Source organism: Sparus aurata, chromosome 2 (assembly GCF_900880675.1).
Source record: "Sparus aurata chromosome 2, fSpaAur1.1, whole genome shotgun sequence".
NCBI lineage: Eukaryota > Metazoa > Chordata > Actinopteri > Spariformes > Sparidae > Sparus > Sparus aurata.
In genome coordinates this window covers 21,253,356-21,279,941 of record NC_044188.1, presented here as the reverse complement: position 1 = coordinate 21,279,941, position 26,586 = coordinate 21,253,356, and the positions used below count along the sequence as shown (strand labels likewise).

Here is a 26,586-nt window from a genome sequence, read left to right as displayed (position 1 = left end):
GTATGAAAAGTGCTCTATAAATAAAGTTGATTTGATTTGATTCATCCAAAATACATTCCCTCATTTGGTGCTTTGATGGTGGTGTCTAACACATCGCTCCTGTCATGGTGATTTCATGGTGTTCAGTTTGGACGAGATTTGTTGACTGTGCTGGCTATGGCACATTGAGCTAGATCGATAAATCAGCCAGCCAATGCAACATATTTGTCGATGTGTATGCATGTTGCATCGGTATCTCATTGGGTCAATCCTCAGCATTTTCGTGGCTGTAGAGAGTGGAAGTTTGATTCTCAACGGATTGGTCGTTAATGGAGTCAAAAAAGCAATCTAGCCCCCATGCCCCTCACGGAAATGCGGGCTAACTTTGCAAGAGTTTCAAATTCCAAATTGCTACCATCAGTCCTGTTGGAAGAAGTCTTATTAATAGTTTTTGCCTGCACAGAAAATGGTTTGGGGACTTTTGGAGTCCAGGAACTCCCAATTGATGTTATTTGGATGATTTTACCTATTTTAAACCTTAAAATTGAAGATGCCTGCACGTGTTAATCTCAGAAAGATTTTTTTTTTTCAAATGCCCTTTTTTAGGCTTTAATAGAAGAATAGATGAGTTGTAAACTGTAAAACAAGTCAGTCATCTCGGAGGTCCAAAAAAGGTCAATGTTGTCCCGCTCTCCAGGTTCTTGAAATATTTGAAGATGACTTGTCTAATCAGTGTCAGTTGATGTGTGATGAGAAACGACGGTATAGAAGGGCAAACTAGATTTGAGACAACATATAAATATATTCAGAAGGAGATAAGTTGCCTACTCTGTACCCTGTTGATACAAAAACAAACCACTACATTTACGTTCTTCCGCTCATCATTTAATCATTTTTGATTGCTGTTCTGCATCACAAGCATCCGTTTATACCTTACGTCGTAATCTGTGAGGAAAACACCCTCCATTTTATTCTATTTTTTGCGCCCCCCATCTTGCCCTCCCTCCTCCACCGCCAACGAACCATCAACCATGAGATCAACCTCCACCAGGCTACAGCCACTGCCAGCCATGTCCTGCCTCTGAATCAAAAACCTACTGTTTTTTTTGTTTTGTTTAGCCTTTTTTAACGCACACGCCAAACGCGCACTCATCCCTGCTCATTCTCTTTTATGCACCTTGAATTCCTCAGCGTTAAAACAACAACAACAACGTGTTATTGTTCTTTTTTTTTTATTATTTCACATAAGGAGGAGAGAAGATGTCTTCCGGCGCGCAGGAGAACAGGAGGTCTGCTGGCGTTCAGCTGCTGAGCGCGGCGCTGCCGCTGCTGCTGCTCGCGCTCTCCGGTAAGAAAACCGAAAAGAGAAGGGCCAAACCGATCGATCGATCTGATACATTGATAGGATGATCAACAGCTCGGTGGGGTGATAACTCCCACACACTGCTCATTTTACCAGGCCCCCCATCATATGTGGCTGTGTGACAGATAGAGAGAGGGTGTGTGTGTGTGGAGGGGGTAATGGGTGTAATCTAAGATAATGTCGATTAACCGTTCTTCACGCATTTTCCCAGGTTGACACGTCCATCCATTCAAAGCCGATCGCTGTGGCTTTCGGGTTCAGCTGATCCCCGATCAGCTGTGGTAGTCCTGCAGGGGCTCATATTCCCTCCATACGACTCTATTTAGCCTCTGTTGACAGCTAAATTAGTGGCCGGCTGTATCACAATCTTTAAACGGGATTATGATGCACCACATAAAAATAAACACTGGCTTAGTATGCAGACTGAATGGTGGTGTACAGTGGCCCTGTGTGGCTGAGTGATGGGCAGAGGTAGGCCTATAATGAGCTGCTAACAATGTGCTGGTAAATGTTTACAGGCCTTGTATTCAGTAGCACCTACATATATGGTGTCACAGGTAAGTCTACACGGGTGTGATGGCGTGAGACGGGGTGCAGACGTATCCCCACCGTGATTGGTTAGTGATGATAAATAAAACAAGACAATATCCTCCAGATGATGTGACCCTCATCTGGCCAAACCCACAGCATCATTACAACCAAATGATCGAATGGGTTTAAGAGCCGGTGCTCTCCCACAGGGGAGCTGTAAACAAAAGCATCCTGCATTATACAGGCCAGTGTTGTGGTGGGGTGTATCAGCTCATGTAAAGCACTCCCCTCGCTCACTGTAGTTGTACAACATCGTAAAAGCTAGTTCTCGTCAGTGACAAATGTGCAAACTAAGCAAGAAAAAAGAAATCTTCTTTGTTTACTCCCAGACTAGGGGGCATCAGCAAGTGGTCATGTCTCTGTCGCTGTTTGCCTACTTGAAGTAAGTCTGTATGCTTCATGGATAAATAACATTTAAAGATATTCAATCATTGTTTTCAAATATCAGGGCTTGTGCATTTTTACTGTAGTTGCACTGGTGGGCCTAAATGACCATAAAATAATGTATTGTTAAGGTTAATATCTCAGCACGTTACATAAATGATCAAAAACAGGAATTAAAGTGAAAATACTTTTTTTTTTTTCTTGATTTAAATCGCAGCACACGCAACACGAAATGGTGATAACCGCAATATACAAACAAATAAATAGACAATAGAAATTAACTGTTAAAATTCAGGCGCACTGGTGCCACAAAGGGAAATGTCTAGTTGCACTTGACAGACTTTTGGATGTGCGACCAAAATAGTTGCACCCTGGAGCCCTACTGGTAGGCTATCATTGTATAATATGTTTTCTTTTGGCTCCCGTCCTTCTTCACTGAGTCTTCATTCGTTGAGTGAAACTGATAAACCACTGGTATATCAGTTTGATGGCAGAGGAGGAAGGGTTGGATCACCAGCCTTTGCTTTTTCACCTATGCCCACTGAAAATAGACACCCAAAAGTTTACTGTTGCCTGGGGAGCTTGTTGCATGGAGAGGCTGCTAAGGAAGGATTTTTCCTCCTTTCAGCAGGATGTATCCTATGCCAAAGCAGGGGCGGTTCTGGGGGGGGGGGGCAACATGGGCCAGTGCCCCTGTAACTCCGAGTCTGGACCCCCCTGTGGCCCCCCCGACAGGGAGTCTGCATCAATAATACAATGACAGATTTCTTGCAATGATTTTGTTTTGAAGGGAAAGGCAGAAATAAAGTGTCTCAGCAGTTTACTCCCAATCAAAATTGCTGAAATTGTAAACACTGTTTTGTCTGAATGAGGGATTTATCTTTTTTCTGGGTTGTATGTGCCCCCTAACAAAAAAGCCGGCCCCAACCAGGCCCCCCTATTAAAACTGGTCTAGAACCCCCACTGTGCCAAAGGAAAGGAAAAAAAAGATGAATACACTCAACTTCAATTCTTAGTTAATGGCTGATTGTTAAAATGAAAGAAAAATACATAAAAGAAAAAAAAAATGTATCCGTTGCACTTTGAGCTACTCCATGAAACAAAAACTAAATATTGTCACACGCATCAGCCGAAATTGAGCTATGTTAATTTGAAATATAAATGTATCAATATATATCCACAATGGATTAGGTTTCTAAGAATGTGAGATGTCTGTGTGCTTCATGTGCTGAGTATCATATCTGGTGCCGCACCCTGCCCTCGCTCATGAAAACAATTAAGCTCATTAGAGACAGTGCTAAGAGCATGTCTACCACACACCACACACCCTTCTGCCTCCTTGCTGGGCACTGACGCAGCTGGAAAAGCATTCAGTAATGCAGATCTATAATAATTAAACCGCAGTAACATTGGCAGTGTGTTGATGCACCATCTGCAGTTTAACAGCAAGTTAATGTTGTCAGTTCTATTCTTAAAGACGTCTGAAGACTTCTCAAAGGTTCCCATCGATATTCTGGCAGCCCATCAGTGTTTTTACTTAACTCAGCAGCTTTACAGTTCCCACAAAGAGGCACTAGAGGGCGGCACAACACTGAAAATAAAAGGCATGTTACTTCCAACAGGGGCGGCTGTAGCTCAGTGGGTAGAGCTGGTGGACCAATGATCGGAAGGTCGCTGGTTCGAATCCCCAGCTCCCCTGGGGTGGGACTGAGCTACATGCCGAAGTATCCTCGAGCAAGATACTGAACCCCAGAATTGCTCCTGATGTGCAGTTGGCACCCTGTGGGGCAGCCACTGCCATCAGTAAGGGTCCTGCAATGAGCATGACTAGAACTGGATTTGGCCCCAGTAAGCCCCGCAACCCCTCAGGGGGATAAAAAGCAGCAACATCCCGCAACCCTCACGGAAAATCGGAAAAGAAAATGAACGAACTTCCAACAGGCCGAAGCACAGCTCTTACATGGCACATGGTTAGTGATCTACAAAATTCAAACCTCCTGATTGCGAGCCACTCCAAACAACAGGCCTGTGGTTCTGTCAGCAGGGAGATATTTCTGGGAGCTTCTTCTGCTGTGGTTTAGTTGATGGAAGTGCCTGCTGAGTCCCCTTTTAAGAAACCACAGGAAATAAAAATACTTGTTTGCAATTAGTTCGCTCTGGTTACAAATAACATTTTAGCATAAACAGCTCAGTTTATAAGAATGATTATGACACAGTGCTTGTTATTGATATGAATTCTGTATGTCATTCTGTCAGCGTATTTTATCCTGACGAAAAATGTTTTATATCAAAGTGAATTATTTCTTGCCTGCAGTTAAACAACACAATAACCAACATGCATAAGATCCAAAAATAAAAAAAAGTGTTTATATTATATGCCATAAACCTTTAATTGACCTTAACATCATACTTTTCTTCAGCACTTCTGTACTCAGCTGTGACTGTTTTTTTATATGTTATGTAATTTTATTTTATTTTACTTGCTGTGAAGTCCTGCACATTAAGAATGTATCCTAGCATCTTTGTAAGACAAGATCAATTAGCCTGCTATAGTGATTAATTGACAGCTGTTTCCTTCTTTTTAAGATTGAAATAATATGGATACTAGAAGCTGTGAGCTGAAATGCATCTGCTTGAACTGATATTTAAGGTTAAACATTGTTAGGCTAAACTGTAATGAAATGCAACTGTAAAGTCTGTTTACTCTGCTACTTTTTAACACTGACAGCAGACAAAACTAAATGTTATCTGTACCTAATTAAATATAAATATATGTTTACAGTAAAAAATTGCTTTAGAATAAAGATAAAGATAAAATGTTCACATAAAAACAAAGAATACTATCTGTTGGGAAGAAGCTGTACGACAAAAGTGAGTTTCATGTCCGTCCTCGTCTTTATGTGGGGGCATGTGTGTACATCTGCTGAAACATTGTGAGTGCTCTTTCAAAGTCAAAATGTGCTGTATCCTCAAGCAGCCAGACCCTCTGACTCTGCTATAAGTAGACACGACTGTCAATAATGCATAACAGTGAGGGAGTGGAGAGGAGACAAGGACACAGGATGCAAAGTACCTTTCAACTATTACTCAATCCGGTCAATATTTTCCATGTTGCGTTGTGTTAACCAGTCATCATAGAAGAGTGTGGGCTTGTGCAGTTATTGTGTCTACAACACTGCAGGGAAATAAGTTGGACAGTAGAGAAGGGGGTCTGTTTTCTGCCTTTTGTCTTCCACATGTAGTAATGCTTAGATAACAATGTAATTACAGTCACATATCACACAGCGATCCTGCAGGCTCACACGGATATACTGTTGTGATTATTGCTCTCTCTGGTTCTGACACTGATTGCTGTCTCGGTCCAAGTCATGACATAATCAGAGAAAGCCTCTCCAGCCCACAGGATTCCTGCCACTCCTCCAGACATTACTGAAGGATGTCATATTTTTGTTGGGAGCTGCGCTGACTGATGACTGGCCCATTCTTTGGCACCTCGACTGCTGCAGTGTGCAGAATGCAGTTAGACTTTCTCCAAAGCAGGAGGCAGCAGAGTTAAACCCAGCCGTAGAGAACGCAACCAGATCAAAACTTAACAATACCAGACTTCACGACAGCACATTTAACAATCTTTTTGTTTACTATAATTGTAAAGTGAAACTATGTATTCACCTTTACACCAATGCCCTATGGTATAAAGAGGGTAAAGCTTAAACTGCACCGTGCTGGCTGCTAGTAATCTTTTTGAAAATTACCATACCAATACCAACATCTCTATTTTTAAATGGTCTCTCTGTAACTTTTTGTAGCGCATTGTTAATTACATTGGTAATTACTTGTTAATTACTAAATTGTATATTGACGTGAACAATTAGACCATCCCCGTCTTTCAGTTGCCTATGCGAGACTGTGGATGGTTTGTTTTAGTTGTTGAATGAAAATAGTGACTGGACTGTGGATTTCCTCGTGAAGGATTCTGGTTGGATTTGTTGCGACAGTCCAAAGGATGTGACCTTGTGCATGTTTCTCCAGTGCCTCGTCTCAGTACCTCTGTCCACTCAGCTAACAAAGAGCAACAGAAGCTAATAAAAGCGTAGAAATGGAGCCCGCAAACATAAACCAACAACTGGCTTGAAGCACAACACAGAAGTTCCACATAGCTCATTTACACTGATATTGATACCAATGGAATACTTATTTGGATTTCATTTTGCGTAAAATGCCAAAACTGAACTGTCAGTTTCCTCAAATACAGCGCAATCAACTTCCCCACACCGCAGATTGTATTGGCTCTAGCTGCTGCTGCAGTGGGCCAGTCACAAGGTCGAATGAAATGGAATGCTTGGATTGATTCGGCATCGAGTAAAACCATATACCAATACCTTGGACGTGGTCACCCATACCCGAATGTAGGCGAATGATGAATTAAAGTCGCCTGCTGATGCTGAATGTTGGCAGTGCAGGGTGTGAGGCACACGGACCTCAGTTTGCTTGGTCGTGGCTGCAGCTTTGCCAGTCAAGGTTAACCAAAGTTGAGCTCCAGGCCAAGCCAAGATGGGGATTGTTTGAGCGATACTGATCTATCACCTGCTGCCATCGTCTTTTTGCAGCAAGTCATCAAAAATACTGAATGGTCAATTGTAACTTTTTGTCTCACACAACTGCTCAGATGCTGATTAACAGCAGATGTGGAGGCTGAATGAATAAGTTGATAACATCTTGGAATGGAATATTTTTTTCTCCAGAAACCAGTCTAGGATCAGATCTGACATTATGGTTTAACTCGCTGTGATACCATCATCAATAATCCATTGTTGCCCTGGGGAAATGTGCTCCCAGTTTAAGAGCATTGAAAAAGCTTTGCGGCCACTTTGCTTTAGCTGAAGACAAAAAGACTCAACCGGGGCAACAATCAGAGAGACACCTGATAGTGTTGCTAAGCTCTCTGAGCATAGTTGGCTGCTTGAAAAAACAAGAAGGAGGGTGCTCATTTGATAACCCTGGAGTGTCTGCACACTCGAGACCAGGATTTACTGCATCAAACAACTCGGGAGCAGCAGCACCTCCTATACCCATCCTCAACACCGAGAACAAGTGAGCGATGATACGCTCAGTCTTTGTACATGATTGTCATGAAAATAGAGGCTTAAGTGTGATTTTATTTTTGGAACATCCTCTAAATACTCAGCCGCAGTGCTTTTGTGCCCTTAAAGCAGCTTTAAATCACTTTTAGAAGAGATCTTCAGAGGATGTTGTCTGTGGATTTGTCAAGTTGGTCCTCAGTGGATTCCTGCTCTGAAAAAGCATTGTCCATGCCATCCCACTGATGCCTTATTGGACTGAGATCTGAGAGGGAGAGATTTTGGGCTTTGGCTACTGTTAAACAAAAATAATTCACCATTATATTTAATTTCTTTAAACCATCCTGGATGGTTGTAGTTTAAGGAACAATCCTACCTTTTAAATGAAATAACAAACACACATCTGTACATCTTATACTATGTTTTAGCTAAAAATGAAGCAGGCAGAAAGAAAAGCCCCTCTATTGAATTAAAACATTTAAAGGATACCTAATACATTTTCACGAGGGATTCCAAAGCCTACTGGAAAAGGTGGTTGCATACTGTTGGATAAGAGGTGTGGGGAGGGCTCAGGAAACGATGATGTAATGGACCTACCTACGTTTTACCTTTTCTGTCAGCATTGACCTTGTGAGAGTCGGGGAACAATGGCAGGAAATACAGGGGAGTAGTTAAGAGAGAGAAAACGCACATAGCACGGGAAAGTAAAGATGGGGAGAAACACAAAAAACGTGGTATAGGGGGGTCTGTAGCTGGAAGGAGGCGTGAGAGGAGGCGAGAGAGGTGGACAAGGATGGGAGAGGAACGCGGGAGGGGCAGAGCGAGGGAGGAGTCGCACACAAGGCTGCTTCACTGCAGTATTTCATCTGTTAGCAAGTCTGTCTCTCTCCTCGGTCTCTGCATCTGCCTCTCCATCTCACTATCCGCAGGACTGCTGAGTCAGCAGGCGCCTGGATCACACTGCTTCCTCGCACCGTATAGATCCGTGCGGGGTTTGTAGTAACAAAGGCACGCACGTGTGGACGGGGCTTCTGTCTGTAACGGCGGCTTTTCCATTTGAGAGTGCCAGTGCTAGCTGTGTGTACAGGTCAGAACGAGGGGGTGACATTGACGTAGCACAGCTAGCATGCTAAGATCACTGCTGGCAATGCACGCCTCATAGGAGAGTGTGTGTGCGTGTGTGTCTGTGTGTGTGGTTGGGAGAGAGAGGGAGAGAAGCAGGTGCTACGCAGCATCACAAGACATCTGACTGTGGTGGAGCTGCGTGCATGGAAAATTGTGTGTGTGTGTGTGTGTGCGCAAGTGTGAGTAAATTATACATATGGACGATGGGAGGAGATGTAGAGAAGTGCATGGGTGTGCGTGGGTGTGTGTGTGTGTGTGTGTGCTGCAGAGAGGCAGGCCTGTGGAGTGGTGCAGCAGCAGTGGGAAGGGAGCCAGAAACACCCGACTGCAGAGGAGAGAATGGTGCAGAGTCCCATCACACACACACACACACACACACTCACTGAGAGAGCAGCACAGATTCTGTCTGGGGAGTGGAAGCCCATGCTGAGACATAATGTTATAGGGGAGGAGGAAACTTGAGGAAACTAAATGATTCTTTAATTTCATTTCGAGACACATCATATGCAGTTAAATGCTTTCATCTTCTGTTACATGCCTCCTAAAGTGGCACTCCGTCCAAAATGGTCTTAGCTACCACTGCCCGAGTAAGATCACGATCATAATGTGCAAAAAAACGTAGTTTTGTTCTCTTTCATGTTGAGATGAAGAGCATGCTATCCTGCCCTCTGGCCACTGCAATAATTGTGATGACTCCAAATGCACCTCACAAAATAACTTAACCCCATTCCTCCAATGAAGAAAGACATACATTAAAAAGGCAGATGTCCACAAAACACAAGTGACATTGACTTATTCAATTTAATTCTAATGTTTCCATGTGGTCAGATTTGTTGATGGTAGATCACAAAGCCAAAAGTCATCATCCCCTAGTAATTTGTCTGCCACCGGTCTGTGATAGCCTCAACACACAGTATGAAGAGATCCACCATACAGAATTTGTACATGTGACACATAAATGACAACAGGGGAGCAAAAAAATCTTTGAACCGCTATACTTCAGCTGTAATTTAATCATCGGAATAATAAATAACTAATAATAATTATTATTATTATAATAATTTAATAAATTAAAGCTGCAAGCAGCGATGAACGGGCCCTTGCAGTCCACACGCATCGGGGCATGCTGCTGTCAGGGCGCAACGCGTACCCAGCCCCATTGCCCGATTATTGTGTGCGCATCTCTTAACTGTCCGTGTTTCGACAGTGCAGGAAGGGGTTAAATGTAATTTCCTGTGTCCAACATGTGGTGCTGTGACTATGACTGTGTATATTGGCCTATGTGTTTAGTACTGGACTCTTATCAGACAAGTGAAATTTGGTCCAAATAGGAACGAGGAACTTTATAATTTGGTGGCCTGCTCCTGGCGGTATTAAATAATGTTCGCTGAAGTCAGAAGAACTCCCTGCAAACTACATAAATGCAAAATGGGCTACAGGTGAAAAATCCTTCGAACTAATTTGTGGTCAGTTATGTTTTGATTATTGATTCGCAGTCCACGCGCGTCGGGCGGCTGCGTTGTCATAGGGTGCACTCACCTTTTAGCCGCATGTCATTTTGTAGTGTATGATATGGAGAAAAAAACCTATAAATGTCATGTAAATAGGATGTTTTTCTGATTTCCTATGTCCAGTAGGTGGCGCTATGGATATGACACAGAATTGATGCATGGAGGTATTCAGTTTATTAAAGTACGAGGCATGGAAATGCAACAAAATGGGGGTGAAATGGGAACTTTGAATCAAAATGGCTTACTTCCTGTTGGGGTGAGAGTTTGGTACCCAGATTTTTTTTGTTTGCTGGTCATGATACATATGCATACCGAATGTTGCTCATGTATGTCCATGTAGGAGGCAGGGCTTGGATTTTGAATATTCCAGAGTCCCCTGGTAACACCTTTCGTCGGCTATTGTCAGAAAGCATTGGCAATAATTGTACCAAGCTTGGTTTTAATCTGACCTACCAATGTGGATATATAAAATACTTTGATATAAAGAATGCCACCTAGTAGTAATGGGCCAAATTTTTGTACAGAGCCTCGGGGGCTCATGGGGAAGTAGTAATCTGAGTTTCATGTCATTCGGACACACCAATGTGGAGATATGCAACACCTCCTGTTTTGAGCAAAATCTGCAGGAAGTTTTTATTTAATAACTTGAGTATTCTTTGAAACATCAAAAGTCTTTTGATAATTTTTTGCCTAGAGTGTCAAGTGGTGCTGTGTGCAAAGTTTGGTACAAATTGGTGAATTTGCCTGGGAGGAGTGAAAAAGCAGGTTTGCGACATTTTGCCAATTTGCGGGGAAAAAAGGAGGCAGAAGTGGGCGTGGCCTATATCGCACGATTCAGCAGAATTCAGGGAACATTTGGATTTTTTGAATTTGCGACAAACATTACAATTTCCCATTACCGAGAGCAGCCGAAACCGCAATATCACAAATAATGATTCCTTGTCTTTTCACATCGTCTTTTCCAGCAGCAATAAAAATCTGCAATAATGATTCATCTCTCAACATAAATAGTGGAGCTGTTGTTAAAACTTGTTTGGAAGCCTGTTTTTTTTTCTTTCTCTCTTGACATAGCCACTGCAAGGCCATCTATGATACACAAGCTTGTGCTGACTTGACAAAGACACTTTGAAACAACACTTTTTCTGGGCGCTGTCTATGTTTTGAAGCAGTTGGTAAGTATGTAGCAGGCATATTGCTTGGTCCACAATCACTTTGCCTGACTTGCCCACAATAAAATCTGTTCTGGGACTTTAAGAATTCACATCAAATGACTGTCAGCCTGCAAAGAGGAATCTCCAGATGGAGTGCAGAAGAAGAGTCAGCAGTTACATGGAAACCCACATCCTCTCTATACATACTTGAAAGCTGAAACTGCTGACTATTTGCACTTTTTAGTTGTTGCACTGTTCTATTGAAATTCTATATTTGATTGGCAGTGTGTTCAGTTGAACATGGAGCCCTGAAATGTGAGATTACATACAGTTTATACAAGTCGTGCATGTACAGGAAATCACAAACCTGTAAATGATGATAATTGAGGCATTGTAGTCCGAGCGATTAGCAATATAAGAATCTACAATTTCTAATTGTGAAAAACGCTCACAGTATCCCAGAGCCCAATGTTGCATCTTTAAATCACTTCTTTTGTCCAACCAACAGTCCAAAAAAAAAGCTAAAAAAGAAAGCCTTTCCTCACATTTAAGAAGCTGGAACCAGCAGCTGTTTCACATTCTTGCTCGGAAAAAATATCTGAAACAATTAATTGATTAACAAAATAAAGTTGGCAATAAACTCTTTTCAATCGACTCATCTCATCCTCTGCACTCTACTATATACAAAAGACATGAAACTTTAGGATGCTTATAGTAATTGTATATATTGTTTTATTTTGTTTTATTTAGATATTTATCTGATCCTGTCTTAGATGAAATGTTTGTGTTCATGTTCTATGTGTGCGTAGCATGGAGGGGCTACAAATTTTTATTATTCCAACATTGTGCAACCCTGTGTAAATTGAAAATAAATGGACACGAATAGCCTGATGACTTTTACTCGAGGCATAAAGTTACAACTTACACCAGATTTACTAATGGCATGTCGATATTTCCACAACAAGACCAATTATCAACAGAAACATTTATTTTCTACATATACTAAAGTTTACACAATGAATTCTTAAGATCTACCTGCCTTAAGCATGTATTTATATGTATGAAGATGTTGTTGGTACAAGCATTATTAACACCAGTGTTGTTTTTATTGCAGGTTGTTCAAGCATGGATGTGAATGTGGCCAGTTCCATCAATGCACTGAACGGGACGACAGTCAAAATCGCTTGCGTATTTACTTCCTGCTATAAGATGGATACTGCCAAGTTTGACATGAACTGGACCTACCAAGAAACAGCAAACGATACAGAGGAGATGGTAATGTGGCTCGTCCTTATCGGTAGCCTGGCCATAAATATTAACTTAGGTGGGCCTGCGGCATAAATGGTGTGCAACAACCAAAGCAAATAGTGATAAAGATAAAATCTAGCCTACTGTTTTGCCCAAGTTTTATACATTGCATCGATAGTAGGATGCAGGTTTTGTTTACTGTTGCTTTGCAACATGTTATAAGTTCAAGAAATAAGGTGGCCCTGGCAAACTGAAACTTAATTCAATGCTGCAAAAAATTCTCCAGTACATGTTCGACAATGTCAAACACTGAGTTGTTGCAACTGCAGTGATCTTCTAACTAAACATCTGCGTGTTCATCTGTTGCTAATAGTATCATAACAACTCAATCTCAATGCGTAGCCTCTGGAAGAAACTTGTCCAGGGAGCTTTGCACTGACATCATTTGCGTTGTTGATCTGTCACTGGCTGCTGATTGAATAGCATGAAGGTGTCAAATGGGCCAAGGCGCCCCCAAAGTCAAGTGATCGAAGCCCAATCCCATTTCCAAGTTTTACCCCTACTCCGTGTTTTCGAGTGCCCCCTTGCCCTTCAGAACAGAGTTATCAGTAGTGGTTGAAATCTCGCTCTATGAAATGGGACAACCCTTCAACCCACATTCCCCATCAGTTATGTTACGACCGGACATTTTCAACATGGCGTCTTCCACTGTGGTGAATTCTCTTGTGCATGAACGCTCGAGATTTGATTTCATGCAATCAAACAAGCCATCAAATACAAAAGAGCACTGCTTCGCTGCCAGCCACTAACATTAGCTGTGCTTCATAGGCTAACATTAACAAACCCATGAGGCTACCCAGCCAGTCTGCGCTGATATAAGGGGAGCAGTTCCAAGAAATTTTGTGTGTCATATGCTATCAAAGGGGGATGCAAGATTAAAATACGTGAAAATGTGGGGCTGTCATGCACAAATCAGCAATAGCGAAGTTACAGCTAGCTAGTTAGCTACTGAGACCTGACCTGAAACTGGTTAGTGGTTTTCTGCTTGTTGTAAAGAAAAGGATTGTAATACTTTGAAACAGCAGACATTCTTGTAACCATCGGTTTGTGTGCCTCTGTTAGTATGACCACATCTTTACTCTAGCCTGTTATAAACTCTCTCTCTCTCTCTCTTTCTCTCTCTCTCTCTCCATAGTTTATGAAATTCGTTAGGAAAAAAGGAATGGTGTCTGTGCCTTCCTATCGGTTTGGAGACAGGGTCATGTTTGCCGGGAACCTTGATAAAAACGACCTGTCATTCACCCTATCAGATGTACAGCTGGAGGACGAGGGGATTTACCACTGCTATGTGAGAAACCCCCCAGACCGCATCCAGGGACACGGTATCATACAGCTCAAAGTCGTTACCGAACGTAAGATACTAACCCTGCCCTCTGTAATTTTATAAATTGTAATGTTTTCCTCAAAGATACACACCCTGATTTTCTTACAGCTTACATTGGCATGCCTCAGAACTTCAAATTCAAACCCAGCACCAAAACTTGCAAGTGCTATTCGGTGCTAAATCAGAATGGGGATGTGCATTTTTAAGGGAGAGTGCTACTAAAAAAAACATACTGTCTGTCGACTCTCGGCTGGATTTTGCTGTCAGAGATATTACTTAGAGCTGCAAGAGCATGCAAATAGCATTCTTCACCTTTTCACTGACCTTATTCAATATTTCACCGTGTTGAAAGTGTCTGCAAAATGCACGTTTTAAGCACTCATTGTGTGTGTCCAGTTCTCCATTATTGGTCTACATCAGGCATGTATGTGACCAGTTACCACAGATTGAGCAGGCATTTTCCTCTGTCAAGGTAGTGGGAGTGCCAGCTATGTTGCCAGCCAGTAGCAGTTGTGTCTCATGAATTATTTCAATAGTACGTCAAAATATGGCTAAAAACACTCCATTTGTAGCTTTGCTCAGTTGACGCTGGTGCAGATAACCACACAGGCAGATACAAGCTAGAGGTGAATGGACTAAATTCATTCCCATATTTTTGACCAAGACACAGATTTAAAACACTTTCACACCTGAGAATCTTAAGTTATTCATATATTTGTGTTGTCAAAGTGGGGCGGCTGCGGCTCAGGGGTAGAGTCAGCGCCTTGCTATTGGAAGGTCACTGGTTCAATTCCCCTCGTCTGCATGTCGAGGTATCCTTGGGCAAGACACTGAACCCCAAACTGCTACTGATGATGGTCGGCACCTTGCGTGGCAGCCACTGCCATCAGTATGCATGAATTACTGTAAGTCGCTTTGGACAAATGCATCTGATAATTGCTCTAAATGTAAAAGTGGTGTTACCATCATTTCCTTGTGTCTTGCAGTGATCTGAGCTCTTTGGGCCACTGTACTGAACGGATACATGCCATGCAATAATCATATACAACACACTGTGTGTGCCATTTTGTGTGTGTTTCATGGAGCATAGTGGTGATGAGTCAGCTTTTTATTTATTAATGGCCAACAAGAGGTTGAACTGGGTCCCTCAGCATCTCTTTCGCACACACACGCATGACACAGGCTAACTCAGCAGCACTTTCTTGCTTTCCACTCTGTTTAATCAGCCCAGTAAGGCTTTTAGCATTGCACTGGTCTCCATCCTTTGACTACAACTTTTTTAACCCTTTCCCCTCTCCTCAGTTCCCCCTCCACGAGATTCAACCATTGCAGTTGCAATAGGGGCATCGGTGGGCGGGGCATTAGCTCTGCTGATCCTGTCCATGGTAGTAGTGAAATGTCTCCGTCGGCACCGGAAACAGGAACTGATTTCAGAGGAGAAGATGGAGGAAGAGGGAAAACTGGATGCTGAAGGTGTTGCAGAAGAGGGAACCAAGTATGAAATCTCACCATAACACCTTTAATCTTCAAGTAGAAGAGTAGCACCGAGTACAAAATTGAGCGAATGTCACTCCTTTTTTAGTCCTTTCAGTTCAACCACTTCTCTCCAACATATACAGATTTACACTGGCACATTCCACTGCTGATTGGGATGTATTGTCACTGTGTTTCTCTAATAGGCAGACAGATGCCAATGCTTTTTTACTGGCATGTCTGACAGTCTACTCGAAACACCATGCTGCTGTTGTCATTACTTGAACTTTAAAAATGTTTCATTACTTATAATAAAAAAACAAAGAACAGTAAACTGTAGATATTTAACATTTGCACAAGTAACACTAGTTACTTGCTGACAACCAAGGCTTCTAAAGTTGGTGATACAAGTAAATTAGTTTAAAGGTGCAGTATGTAGGATTTTAGTTGAAAACATTTAAAAATGAACTAAAATTATCAATAGAATGCATAGAAATAACAGTTTTGATTAGGGCTGGGTATCACCAGGTACCTCGCGATACAATACTATCACGATATTTTGCCCACGATAACGATAATATCACGATACAGCGATTCTGCGATAATCGATATATTGCAAGGTATTTCATCCACGATACATCACGATATCTGTGTCACTGAAGAAATTCAGAATTTATTGACTGCACTGAATCCATTTCACAGGAATTACAAAACATTGTCAATCAATTTCACATGAATGACAGCCAAGTAAACATATTATATATTATTATATATTGCACAGTGTCTCTTCATAACACACACACTGACTACAACTATCATTAAATATCTATATATGTGGGTTTCAGAGCTACTTAAACCATTTTTTTTAATTTTATTTGGTTGTATACCTATAAGTATCGATATTTTGGCACACCCCTAGTTTTGATAGTATGACGATGATGTGTATTGTGTTGCAGAGATATCTACTGAGGTTAGCATGCTAACAAGCTAACCCCAGCCTGTCCTGGAGGCCCCTGTGTAGCCGTAAAAAGGTCTAACCCTAACCTTACAGTCCAGACTGCTGGCTGCACAGCTTAATAAAAGCAGCTGCAACGAGCAGCTGTTAGAGGTTACTCTAGTGATATGCTGCCCCCTTTGTTTTGAGTATGAATTCGGCATGTATTGCACCTTTAACAATTGTATGCCTTTTTCAAAATATGTCAAAGTTAGGCAGGCTGTGCTAGCTGTACAGAGCTAATAGTTGCCCTGCTGCCTTAGCTATCCCAAAAGTGTAGCACTGTAGCCCAGAAGACATGTTTTTCTTCCAGTATGTCATGGCACACGCTATGAGTATATCACTGGACCCACTGGTGCAAAGTGTCACCTATCAGTGGAACAAGAGTGACACGTCATTTTCATGTTGCATACAACAGCAGTCTAATGTTAACAAAAGCACACGCATCCAAACACAATAAATACTAGATAATGGACAGAAGTACATTGCACATGAAAATGTAGGTCAGCACCCTAGATATTGCTACCATAATCATGTATTATGTTTATAAATTATGTGAAAAAACAAAGCAATGGCCAACAGTGACATAGTGTGGCAGTAAGAAATGCAGTGACATGTCATTTGAAATAGCATATGCCAGTATTACAGCAACATATGAACAAGCGGTATACAACAGGAAATTACACGTCATTGAATTAAGAGTATACTAGTGTCCAAGTTGTGTGACCCTTAATTAAACACCTAAATTCTGCAGCTCAGACCACAAATTATGGGGCTTAATGTCATATATTGTCATAGCTTAGGTTTTATCTCTCTAAGTCCTGCTATACACAACAGTGTCTGTTCACCATAATGCACAAAGAAAAACCAAACAGCTGAGACGTAACTGTGTCTACGGCTCAAGGACCTTCTTTCCTCTAACTGGATAACTAACCTCCAACCTCTATTTACTGAAAGAGCATCTCTTCTCTTATATTTATAGACAACCATAGCTGGGGCATTTGATTGAACCAGCGGTCTGTGGAGCCCTTACCCCAACACCTCCTCTGGTAAATACATGCTCATGTCGACCAATTTGGGCTGTTGTTGTCTGTCATGAACGGCACATATGCTGTAGAGCTTGACTTGACTCAGTATGGAGAAAACTGTGAAATACAGCTGCTGTAAATATCACAGAACAAGCTAAAGCAAAGCCACACTGTCAGGATTTTTGCAACCAGTATCTGCCCTGACTCAAGGTCTGATTCACAACAGATATTGCGCGAATGACAATACAGCACTGGCAAACATGCCAAAAAAGTTTTGTAGCTGTGTGCAATTTGTCCTTGTTTTGCATCTGATTGCTATTGTACATGTGGCAAAGTATAAAGCACATGCTGAAACGGTGACTTACGGCAACAGGGAGGAGAACAGGGAAGATAAGATAGGCTGATAGAGATTTTTGCAAAAGAGTACACACCCCTATTCAGCTGATATGAGGAAGGAGAAGAGGAAAAGAGAGGGGGATCTGGAATGAATGAATGAATAACATGAGGATAGTCTTCCTAAATGAGCTTACACGAACCTAAATTTCAATCAGGAGAGACTTCCTCAGAGTGAACAGTTACTTTACTATCACATGCACAACAACAATGATAAACGTCAAAAGTCTGAATGTGACCCCCCTTAAACGTGCTTCACTTAGCACCAACCCTCTGAAGATGCTAATAATTTTCACTCTAACTACATGTAGCTGTTAGCGCAGGTGTTTTTGAATTGGACTTTTTTTGAAAAGGGGTTCATTTGCATAGAAAGGGACTCATTTTGCACCAGATGTATGCATATTATCTTTTAGATACATGCAAATAGCACCTGAGCACTGAGATGCACGCTATTTGCTTGGCGTCACAGTTAGGGATACATTCTTGTGTGAATTCGTACCAAGCCGTACTTTGATATCCTACCTCCATCAGAACAGGACTGTGGATGTGCCATGTCCTCAAAAGTGGTAAAAATAAGTGTGTGCAAGTGTAGATATTTCTGTGTGTGTGTGTGTGTGTGTGTGTGTGTGCGTGTGTGTGTGTGTGTTGTGCCCCAGATCTCTCTACCTGCTGGCTTTACCTCCAGAGAGGCTTATTTATAAGGGCATCCACCAAGCATATTTAAAGTTCTGGGTCAAATTATTGTTTGTCTCTCTTTCTCTCTTTTTCTTCCAGACATGTGCGACCCCTTCCTGAAGATCTATAGTAACCACTGCTCGAAGCATCCTACACTGATTCTTCCATCATTTCTGCATGTGTGTGCGTGTGTGCCAGTGTGAGTCTTTGTGTGTGTGGGTTTACTGGATGTGTCTATGTCTGCGTGCGTATTTCTATATGTGTGCATACAATGTGTTGCCAGGGGAACACTTTTCTGCAACACATATGACATTATCCTGTTGCTTAAAGTCAATATCAGTTGCATTTAAAATCTATCTCTTGATAAGGAATGTTCATAGCAAACTATAAGATAGGCTAGGGCTGGACGGTATGACCTTAAATCTATACCACAGTATAGTTTGTAACAAATTTGCAGTATCGTAATTTCATTGCCTTCAGAAAAATTGTGTAAGTATCAATGCAGTTAACAGTGGTTTGGGCAGCAGAGCTTCACAGTGGATGGAAGTGAAAAGCTCATTACACTGCAGAGCAGGAGGTTGCGTGTTTATCTGGTGTGCGATGGTTGTTCGCTCCACTGTCTCACAACATCCGCAGTCCAACTTGTTGGGTTTAACATACTGTGAGATCAGCAGTTTTTCAACATTGCCTTAAAGCCATGTCTCTCAGCTTCCTGTATGGGCAACCATGTCTTAACATAGACGCACAGTTAACTCAAGTGTAATTTTTCTCCACATCAGACAGACAACTAATATTCAGCAACTGAGCAAAATGATGTCTGTATGTGTCTCAGTGATGTCTGCTTGTGATGGAGCTCAAGAACATTCTCAAACATTCCCCACACATGGAGGTTTCTTTCATTTTTTTAAAAAGAAAATTTCACAGAAGACCATTTTGACTTATTATAGAAGGAAAAGTAGGTTCTGCTAATCATATCAATGACAGCTCTGTTTTTAGTGTCTAAAATTATGTAGGAAATTATGACAGCAGCTGTGACGATAACAACACCCTTGTCACTATAAAGTGCATTATATCTACCCCCGACATTTTCTTTGAGTGTAAAATGTATACTCTCTGTTGTGCCTGCAAAAACTCCTACAATAGAACAAAAAAAAAATGTATTGTCCAACTTTGATACAATACCTTGAAAAATAAAATAATGAATATATTGATATTTATGACCGTGTTTGATAGCATTGGGAAAAATTGACACAACACTGAAGGCCTAATGTTTTTGATTTGATAAATATAACAAGGCTTGTGTGCTTAATGTTAAGCATAAAGCATTTACGATAAATTACCTCTGACCATAATCAAAAGAGTAGGATGAGACGACCTATGTAGTCACTGCAAAGGTGTTTATCAACTCACTGTGGGACACAAGATAAAGCGAGGAAACCACAGCTGGTATCAATATCATGAAACATTATATTGAAACAGTTTCAAATATTCAGTATTGACAATATTGATATTTCAATATTTTTGACAACACTAGTCCAATTCATGTGCACTCCTTTTTATGAACAATCTCAATAAATTATGTCACATTTTTGAAGATGTGAAAATTGCACTGCCACAGTGCTGCCTCTGTCAGCGGTAACAGACAATGATAATGATTAAGAAGAATAGCAATAGAATAAACTACTGCATATCTGAAGCTTTAAATAATGTGACACGTCAAACTGTCTGCTGTGAATAAGGCAGATTTTAACAGAAATGTCTTTATCTTTTGAGCCTTCGGTCTTTACTTATTCACCTGCTTTTTATTAACATAAACAATGTGTGTATGTGTGTGTGCACTTGTAAACCTAACTAACAGTGGACTTCATCGCCGTACCACTTCCACCAGCAGTGGACTTGAAAGCCAACAGGTGACATTTGTAAAGTCTGCTGTAATATATATTCCTCTGTTAGCAATGCTGACGTGTATGTGTATGTGTGCATATATTTGTGTAACAGGATGCAGTATGCTGATGTTGTTATTGGCCCATCAGTGGTGATGTCAAAATAGACCACTGCACCAGATCCTTTAGGACAAATTTATGAGAATTTACAGTTCAAAATAATTCTATACGAATACAAACAGCATAGCCAAATGTTTGATATTGCTACTGTATGTCTTTACTGTTATACCGTCCATCCCTATGTGCGTGCCTGAACAAAGAAGTTCTAGTAGCAGGTACAGAGTTCAGTCTGTCTGTTATTGTATTTACAGGTTAACATTTTTCCAACACTGGATAAGGAGTATGTTGTTGGTGTGAAGAGAACTGACTACACAACAACATAACATGTTTATCAAACTCAAAAACATATTAAAGACAGATTTAAAGTGAAAAGCTAACATTGCAACCACAATCACATAAAAAATGTTGATGCCAACCAGTAATACAATATAATATAATAATATTCATATTCATATTCATGGTGTAGGGAGGGAAAGGGGAAAATTAAAATGGCATTAATTAAAGTAATAACATGAACTACCTTTAGGTGTCCAGTGATTTTCTAGTCTGTTTCTGGTCTTTCAGTCTGATTTTCTAGTCTGGTGAAGCCGAACAGAACCTGAATGTGTTTGAGAGTTCAGAAAACCACGGCAATGACACCAACATTTGTCAACTAATCTACTGACAAACCACAAGACAAACAACACAATAAAACTAAACTATTGATGCAGCAGGAAACAAATATAGGCCAAATGTAGCCTAGGAAGACCTAAAACATTCACAATGCAAGCATCATACAACAGCTGAGAGTGTTGGTTTGGGGAATTTTTTTTTAAATAGTTAAGAATAATAACCAGTTGCCAATTTGAGTGGGGCACCATCACCTTTGTGGGCAAAATGACCAAAATGCATCCTCTTTGTTGACCTGCCATTCCTTTCAGGGAAGTATCTGTTATACCTTGAGCATATTATACCTTGAGCATCTGATGAGGTTAAAAGCTGACTTCAGTATGTTCCATATGGCCTAGCTGAGGTCCAGCGTAATAGTCCGGCAGATTAGTGAGATAATCGTTCACTTTGTGATACAAGCATCAAACTTGGCACAAATATTCTTTGGGAACCACTTTTTCCAAAAAGCCTGTTAGCCACGCAAAAAATCCAATATGGCCGCCAATTTCCAATATGGCCGCCATTGAAAGCCATTAGACTTGGTATTTGACCTGGATTGAGATTGGATAATCACATTTTGATGATCTTGATATTTAAATATAGGTGAAAGGATCTGAGCTTTTCAACTCTTTGATAAAAAGCCCAAAAATGTGTTAAATTGTGAAGATAGACGGCAATGAATGGCAAAAATAACGCCTTTTTGTACAAATGTTCGTTAGTTTAGTTAATTGTTTTCTCACTGTTTTTGGTCTTTTTTTGTTTGTTTGTTTTGTTACATTTGATACATTTTATATCAATAGAATATTTAAAATGAATGGGAAATGATCACTGGTTTGAACTGAACTTCACCAGGGCACACTTTCCAGGTTAAGTAAGTGCATGTTTTTGTTTTTCATTTTGTTTTCTTTCTTTTTGTTTGTAAAGATTTTTTTATTTCAATAGAACAGTGCGGTTTGACAGAAGGACAGCTCTGGTGATAATTTGCACTGTTCCTTCTCAGTGTTTCCTCAATGCCCCCTCTATCATTCAACTGGGACATGTCTAACCTGACTGGCAACTGGTTGATTGCTTGAAAGAGTGGTATGTTTGTGGCAATCATTGGAATAACCACTGCTCTCAGGACTACATGGATAATGAGTTGGAGGAGATTTCAACTCTTCCTTTAAATCTGTCTGACAAAGACAACACTTTCTCCAGTCAGTTTGAGATGCAGAACTCATTGGATTAGAATCAGCCATTATGTGTAATAGTTGAGGCCGAGGGGCTATCCTTTTACCACCTAACCATACAAAATACAAAAGCACATTCAGATATGGGACACAACTAGGTTCAAACATCAAAGTGCCCTACACCTAGCCCGATCATTCATCTAGTGCGATCTGTACACCATCCAGGTAATTAAAGCCCCATTACCCTTGGCTCAGCTTTCCCACACTGACACATCCTGTCAATTCAGGTGCGGCTAACTATATTACAACTAACTAAACTACTAGTTGGTGTATATAAAGGGCTAATTAGATAGCATTTGGGACACTAAGCTGTACTTGCTATAACTACAGTTAGTAGACTACAACTACGGTAAGTACTCTAATTAGCTGACACTAAACCACATGCTGAGTCTCACAGCAATGATGCCACCAGTGTGCCCTGGTTGTGCTTTGACATTATGCCGTCGGCACAATAAACTTAATTGGCAGTGACACTGGCCATTTCTGATTTTTTATTTGAGGTGTATTGTGGTGTTCTGGGATGCATATCAGTAGAAATAACGCCATGGATTGTAATGGAATAACTCCGCTAGCAACCATGCTAACTAATCAGTTATGTGCAATGTAATGGCTAGCAGCTAGTGAACTAACATCAAAAATATTACAGCCTGATCTTTGAGTTGATCCAAGCTAACAAACAGTATTTCTGGTATGTGACAAATGTATTGCACTTCCTTTTCAGCTCACTACATGGGCTGCATTATCTAGATATTCAACATTTAACCAAGTGTCCCAAATTTGACTAGTCAGAGCTATATTTTCCACTAGCGGGAGCTAGCTAGGAATAAGATGGATAAGCGCTGTCTGTATGGAGACTTATTATGATTCATGTAAACGTAGAACGTATGGTCAGGTCGGTGGTTGTTCAGGTGTGTTAGAGACACTTTTTTGACCGCCTCAGGGAGACCGACTGATCAGTCCGACCGCCTTTTCTGACGACGGTCGGAAGTCAAGGCCTTTATGAAGACATTTTTCAACATTTTGAGATTGATGAAAACATTTTGATGTGGATCAAAAGGTTTTGTATAATTGAAACTTCATGTGTGATACAATTTTACAGAAAACTGCGAATTTGAGTCGTAAAAAGGTCGCCATCTTGAAAACTAGCCTTGAAACAGTTTTTGTATTTGCATCATTGGATTTTTCTACTCAAAATACATACAATTCGATGTCTAGATCTTTTAAATATGCCCAGCCATTATCATTCTACAATAAAAAGGGGTTTTGGTACATTTAATGTGGCCGCCATCTTGAAAAATGGCCACCATATTGGATTTTCAGGTGGCTAACGGGCTTTTCTCAAAAAGTAGGGTCTAGGCATTATTCATGCCAAATTTGGTGCTTGTATCACAAAGTGAACGATTGTCCCGGATTTTGGACTTAATCTGCCGGACTCTTAAACTTCTTTCAACTCTGATTTCTTATTGAAAGAATTCACAAATATTGTTCGGTTGACGTGTCAATATTTGAAATTGTGGCACTCTCTGCAATTGAATGACACCAAACACTGTACAAAAATTACTAGCGTCACACACGTGTGGCATAAGTCAGTAATAAACATGCTGTACCAGGGTTTAAAGGTTGTAAACACCAATCATGTTACAAACATGAAACATAAATATCTGTATATTTATTTCTACACATAATAACATTAAATTGCAAAGTCAACTCTACAGTGTCTTTGTTGAGGTACAAGAGACACACACATGCACTCACTCCAGCACCCTGGGCCTAGGTCAGGCTGAGCGGCATCAACCTGGATTCTAATGTTTCCTGTCCTGTTGTTTTATAATTTCACCCTTTTCTATGAATCCTGGGCCATGGCACTTAACCATCTTGCCATTTGTTACCAGTTCTCTTTTAATGTCCTCAAAATGTGTTTGTGGTGCTAACAGTAGACAACCAGGCTGTAGAAGAGGTTTCTCAATTTAAATGACAGACCAAACAAACTATACAGAACCACAGTTAAATAGTAACCCTTACCATGATCCATCACACTGAAAGTTTGATTGAATTTTGAGCCAGTAGTACAGGAAATAACCAACCTATCCATATACTTAAACAACTGAATAGATTTCCCAAAATGACATATATTACCGTTCCCAAAACAACATGGCCTCATGGCCTTGGCAGCATCGTACCCTCACTAATTTGTTCTTGGTAAAGGTTTAGCAAGATAACTACTTGGTAAGGTTTAGAAATAAACATCATGGTTTGGGTTGACTTCTCATTAGCTTCTCGTTTCAGACAAGGCACAAACAGCAGTCTCCTGAATTAACGCCTGATAACAAAAGTAAATATTGGTAGTGATGACCTGCTTGAATTGTCAACCTATATTGTTGTTTTCCTGAGGAGGGCATCCTCGAAATAACACCATATGATTCAAATTAAAATATAAGATGCTTGTACAGTCCAGGACCGACAGAGAAGAGCCTCCCGACAAACTTTTGGTTTTGTTATGGGCTTACCACACCAATGGACGATTTTGGCGTTACCCACTAAAACAAGTAGAATGTATTATTTTTGCGACTGTAGCATGTCGGTGTAGTATACTGCCATGAATGCATGTCAAAGAGTGCATATCAAAAAGAACAAAAAAATAAAATGAAATAAGAAACTTCTGTTAAGTTTTCACAGAAAACCACAAAAAAGTGAGTCAGTCAAAGCATTTTTAAGCTTTCACTCTATGTAGTACTCAGATGGCACCATTTATGAAATGTCCTAAGGACTAGATTTTATTTAGATTAAATTTGTATACATATATTTTGCTTGGATATGTAATTTATATTGTCAGACACATTTGGTTGCACTTGACAAGTTTCATCTGCCTCCTGTGAAATATCAAGAAACAAATAAACTTTCAATATTTCTTATAATGGAAAGAAAAGCTTCCATACAGACTCTTATAATCGACTGTTTGTTTTTTTTAATTCTAACTCCTACTAGAAACCTGTTTTATAGAGATTTTGAAAGTAACCCATAAATTGCACCATAATACAAAGTCAGTGTGTATTTTAAAGCAGATTCAATATTTTAAAAAGAGTTTTGAAACTGACAGTCTAGCTTGGTCTCCAAAGTAGCGCCTTGACCTCAAAGCGGTCATTAAAACTGTAGATATTGTTTTGCGCATTATACCATTTATACAAATTCTAACTTAATCAGAGCAGAGCATGTTGATATAAGGGGAATAAGGAAAATGTAAAAAGCTCACTTTATTAATTAAGATGGTTGATTGAAATGTGACGTTCAAACATGGCATGGCGATTGTCTGGTTAAATGGGAAATGTATTGTGTACTTATGTGATGGTTTATTTGGTTGGAGCACCTTAAAAAAAATTCTCTCAATGAGATTATCTATATTTAATGTCCATTTTACATGTTACAGCATGTGAGCTTTTTTTATCTCTGAATGTCCTACGATGTTTTAAGTATGTTGTCACAACAGGCCTAATGTCTGTAATGCCTCAAGCTGGTTGGCTGTGTTATCCTGTTGTAGGACTGTGGCAGTGCTTCCAGATTTAGAGGCCTGGCCAGTCCTAGTTTAAAAAAAATGAAAAACTGTGTACAGGTCTATGTTTAGGCCTATTATTATTTTTCTATTGTTAATGATGTTCTGATTTACGTTTTATACCATGTTGGGTGATGTGTTGTGTGAATTCCTGAAACAACAAAAGCACATCGTTGTCATCACAATAATATATTCACAATTATGTGTTGCTCTGTGATGATCAATAAAGTTTATATGACCATTCAACACCAATCATGCCATGAAGAACAACAATGAAATGGTGATTTAACACATTTATCAAAATAGTTGATGAAATGCTCATAACTGTGGAGTTGTTTGGTTGTGAGAGCCCCTGACCCTGTCACCTTTCCTAGTACACAGCTGTGTGTGTGTGTGTGCGTGTGTGTGTGTTTGTCTGGTCATGCATGTTTAAGTTGCAGGGTCTTGACCCAGACGGTGATGGCAGGTTAATATTTAGGGCAAAATGCAGTTATTTAGCAAGAAGGTTTTGTTGGCAATATGAAGTTACGTACATTACTGTACACTGTAAATACACATTTCTCAATCAAAAACAAGTAAACATTAGTACTGTATCATTTACTAGAAATATTTATCATTGTGCATCACTGTTTACCTCTGGCTATGAGTTTGCCCTGAATAGTTGCTCTTGTGTCACTTTAAATGTTAGTGAACACCAAACTAATGCTTGCACTGTGCTGCATCTGAACGAGCAGCTGTCATTACATTATGTATTTTAAATAAAGATGATTTAGGAAAATTTC

The 26,586-nt window shown here is 40.4% G+C and overlaps 1 protein-coding gene and 1 long non-coding RNA gene across 4 annotated transcripts in view; one reads left to right on the top strand and one right to left on the bottom strand.

Annotated features, from left to right (window-relative positions):
• Positions 1-26,586, bottom strand: part of LOC115597378 (uncharacterized) — a 34,662-nt gene that overhangs the window by 5,228 nt on the left and 2,848 nt on the right. Inside the window, exon 2 of one of the 2 annotated variants that reach the window (XR_003987098.1) lies at positions 4,312-4,423. This is a non-coding gene — a long non-coding RNA (uncharacterized LOC115597378). Of the gene's footprint in view, positions 1-4,311; positions 10,655-26,586 lie in introns of those variants that run through there. The other variant, XR_003987096.1, reaches the window with a different exon arrangement.
• Positions 1,001-26,583, top strand: scn2b (sodium channel, voltage-gated, type II, beta). 2 transcript variants are annotated; one of them, XR_003987094.1, is made up of 6 exons: positions 1,001-1,327; positions 12,297-12,457; positions 13,626-13,842; positions 15,117-15,309; positions 17,264-17,330; positions 18,477-26,583. XR_003987094.1 is itself a non-coding variant. In XM_030443213.1 (5 exons), the coding sequence occupies exons 1-5, from the start codon at positions 1,240-1,242 to the stop codon at positions 18,505-18,507; spliced, it is 690 nt and encodes a 229-aa protein (XP_030299073.1). In that variant the 5' UTR covers positions 1,001-1,239; the 3' UTR covers positions 18,508-26,583. The 2 variants fall into 2 exon arrangements, 1 of the variants encoding a protein (XP_030299073.1); XM_030443213.1 differs by lacking the exon at positions 17,264-17,330.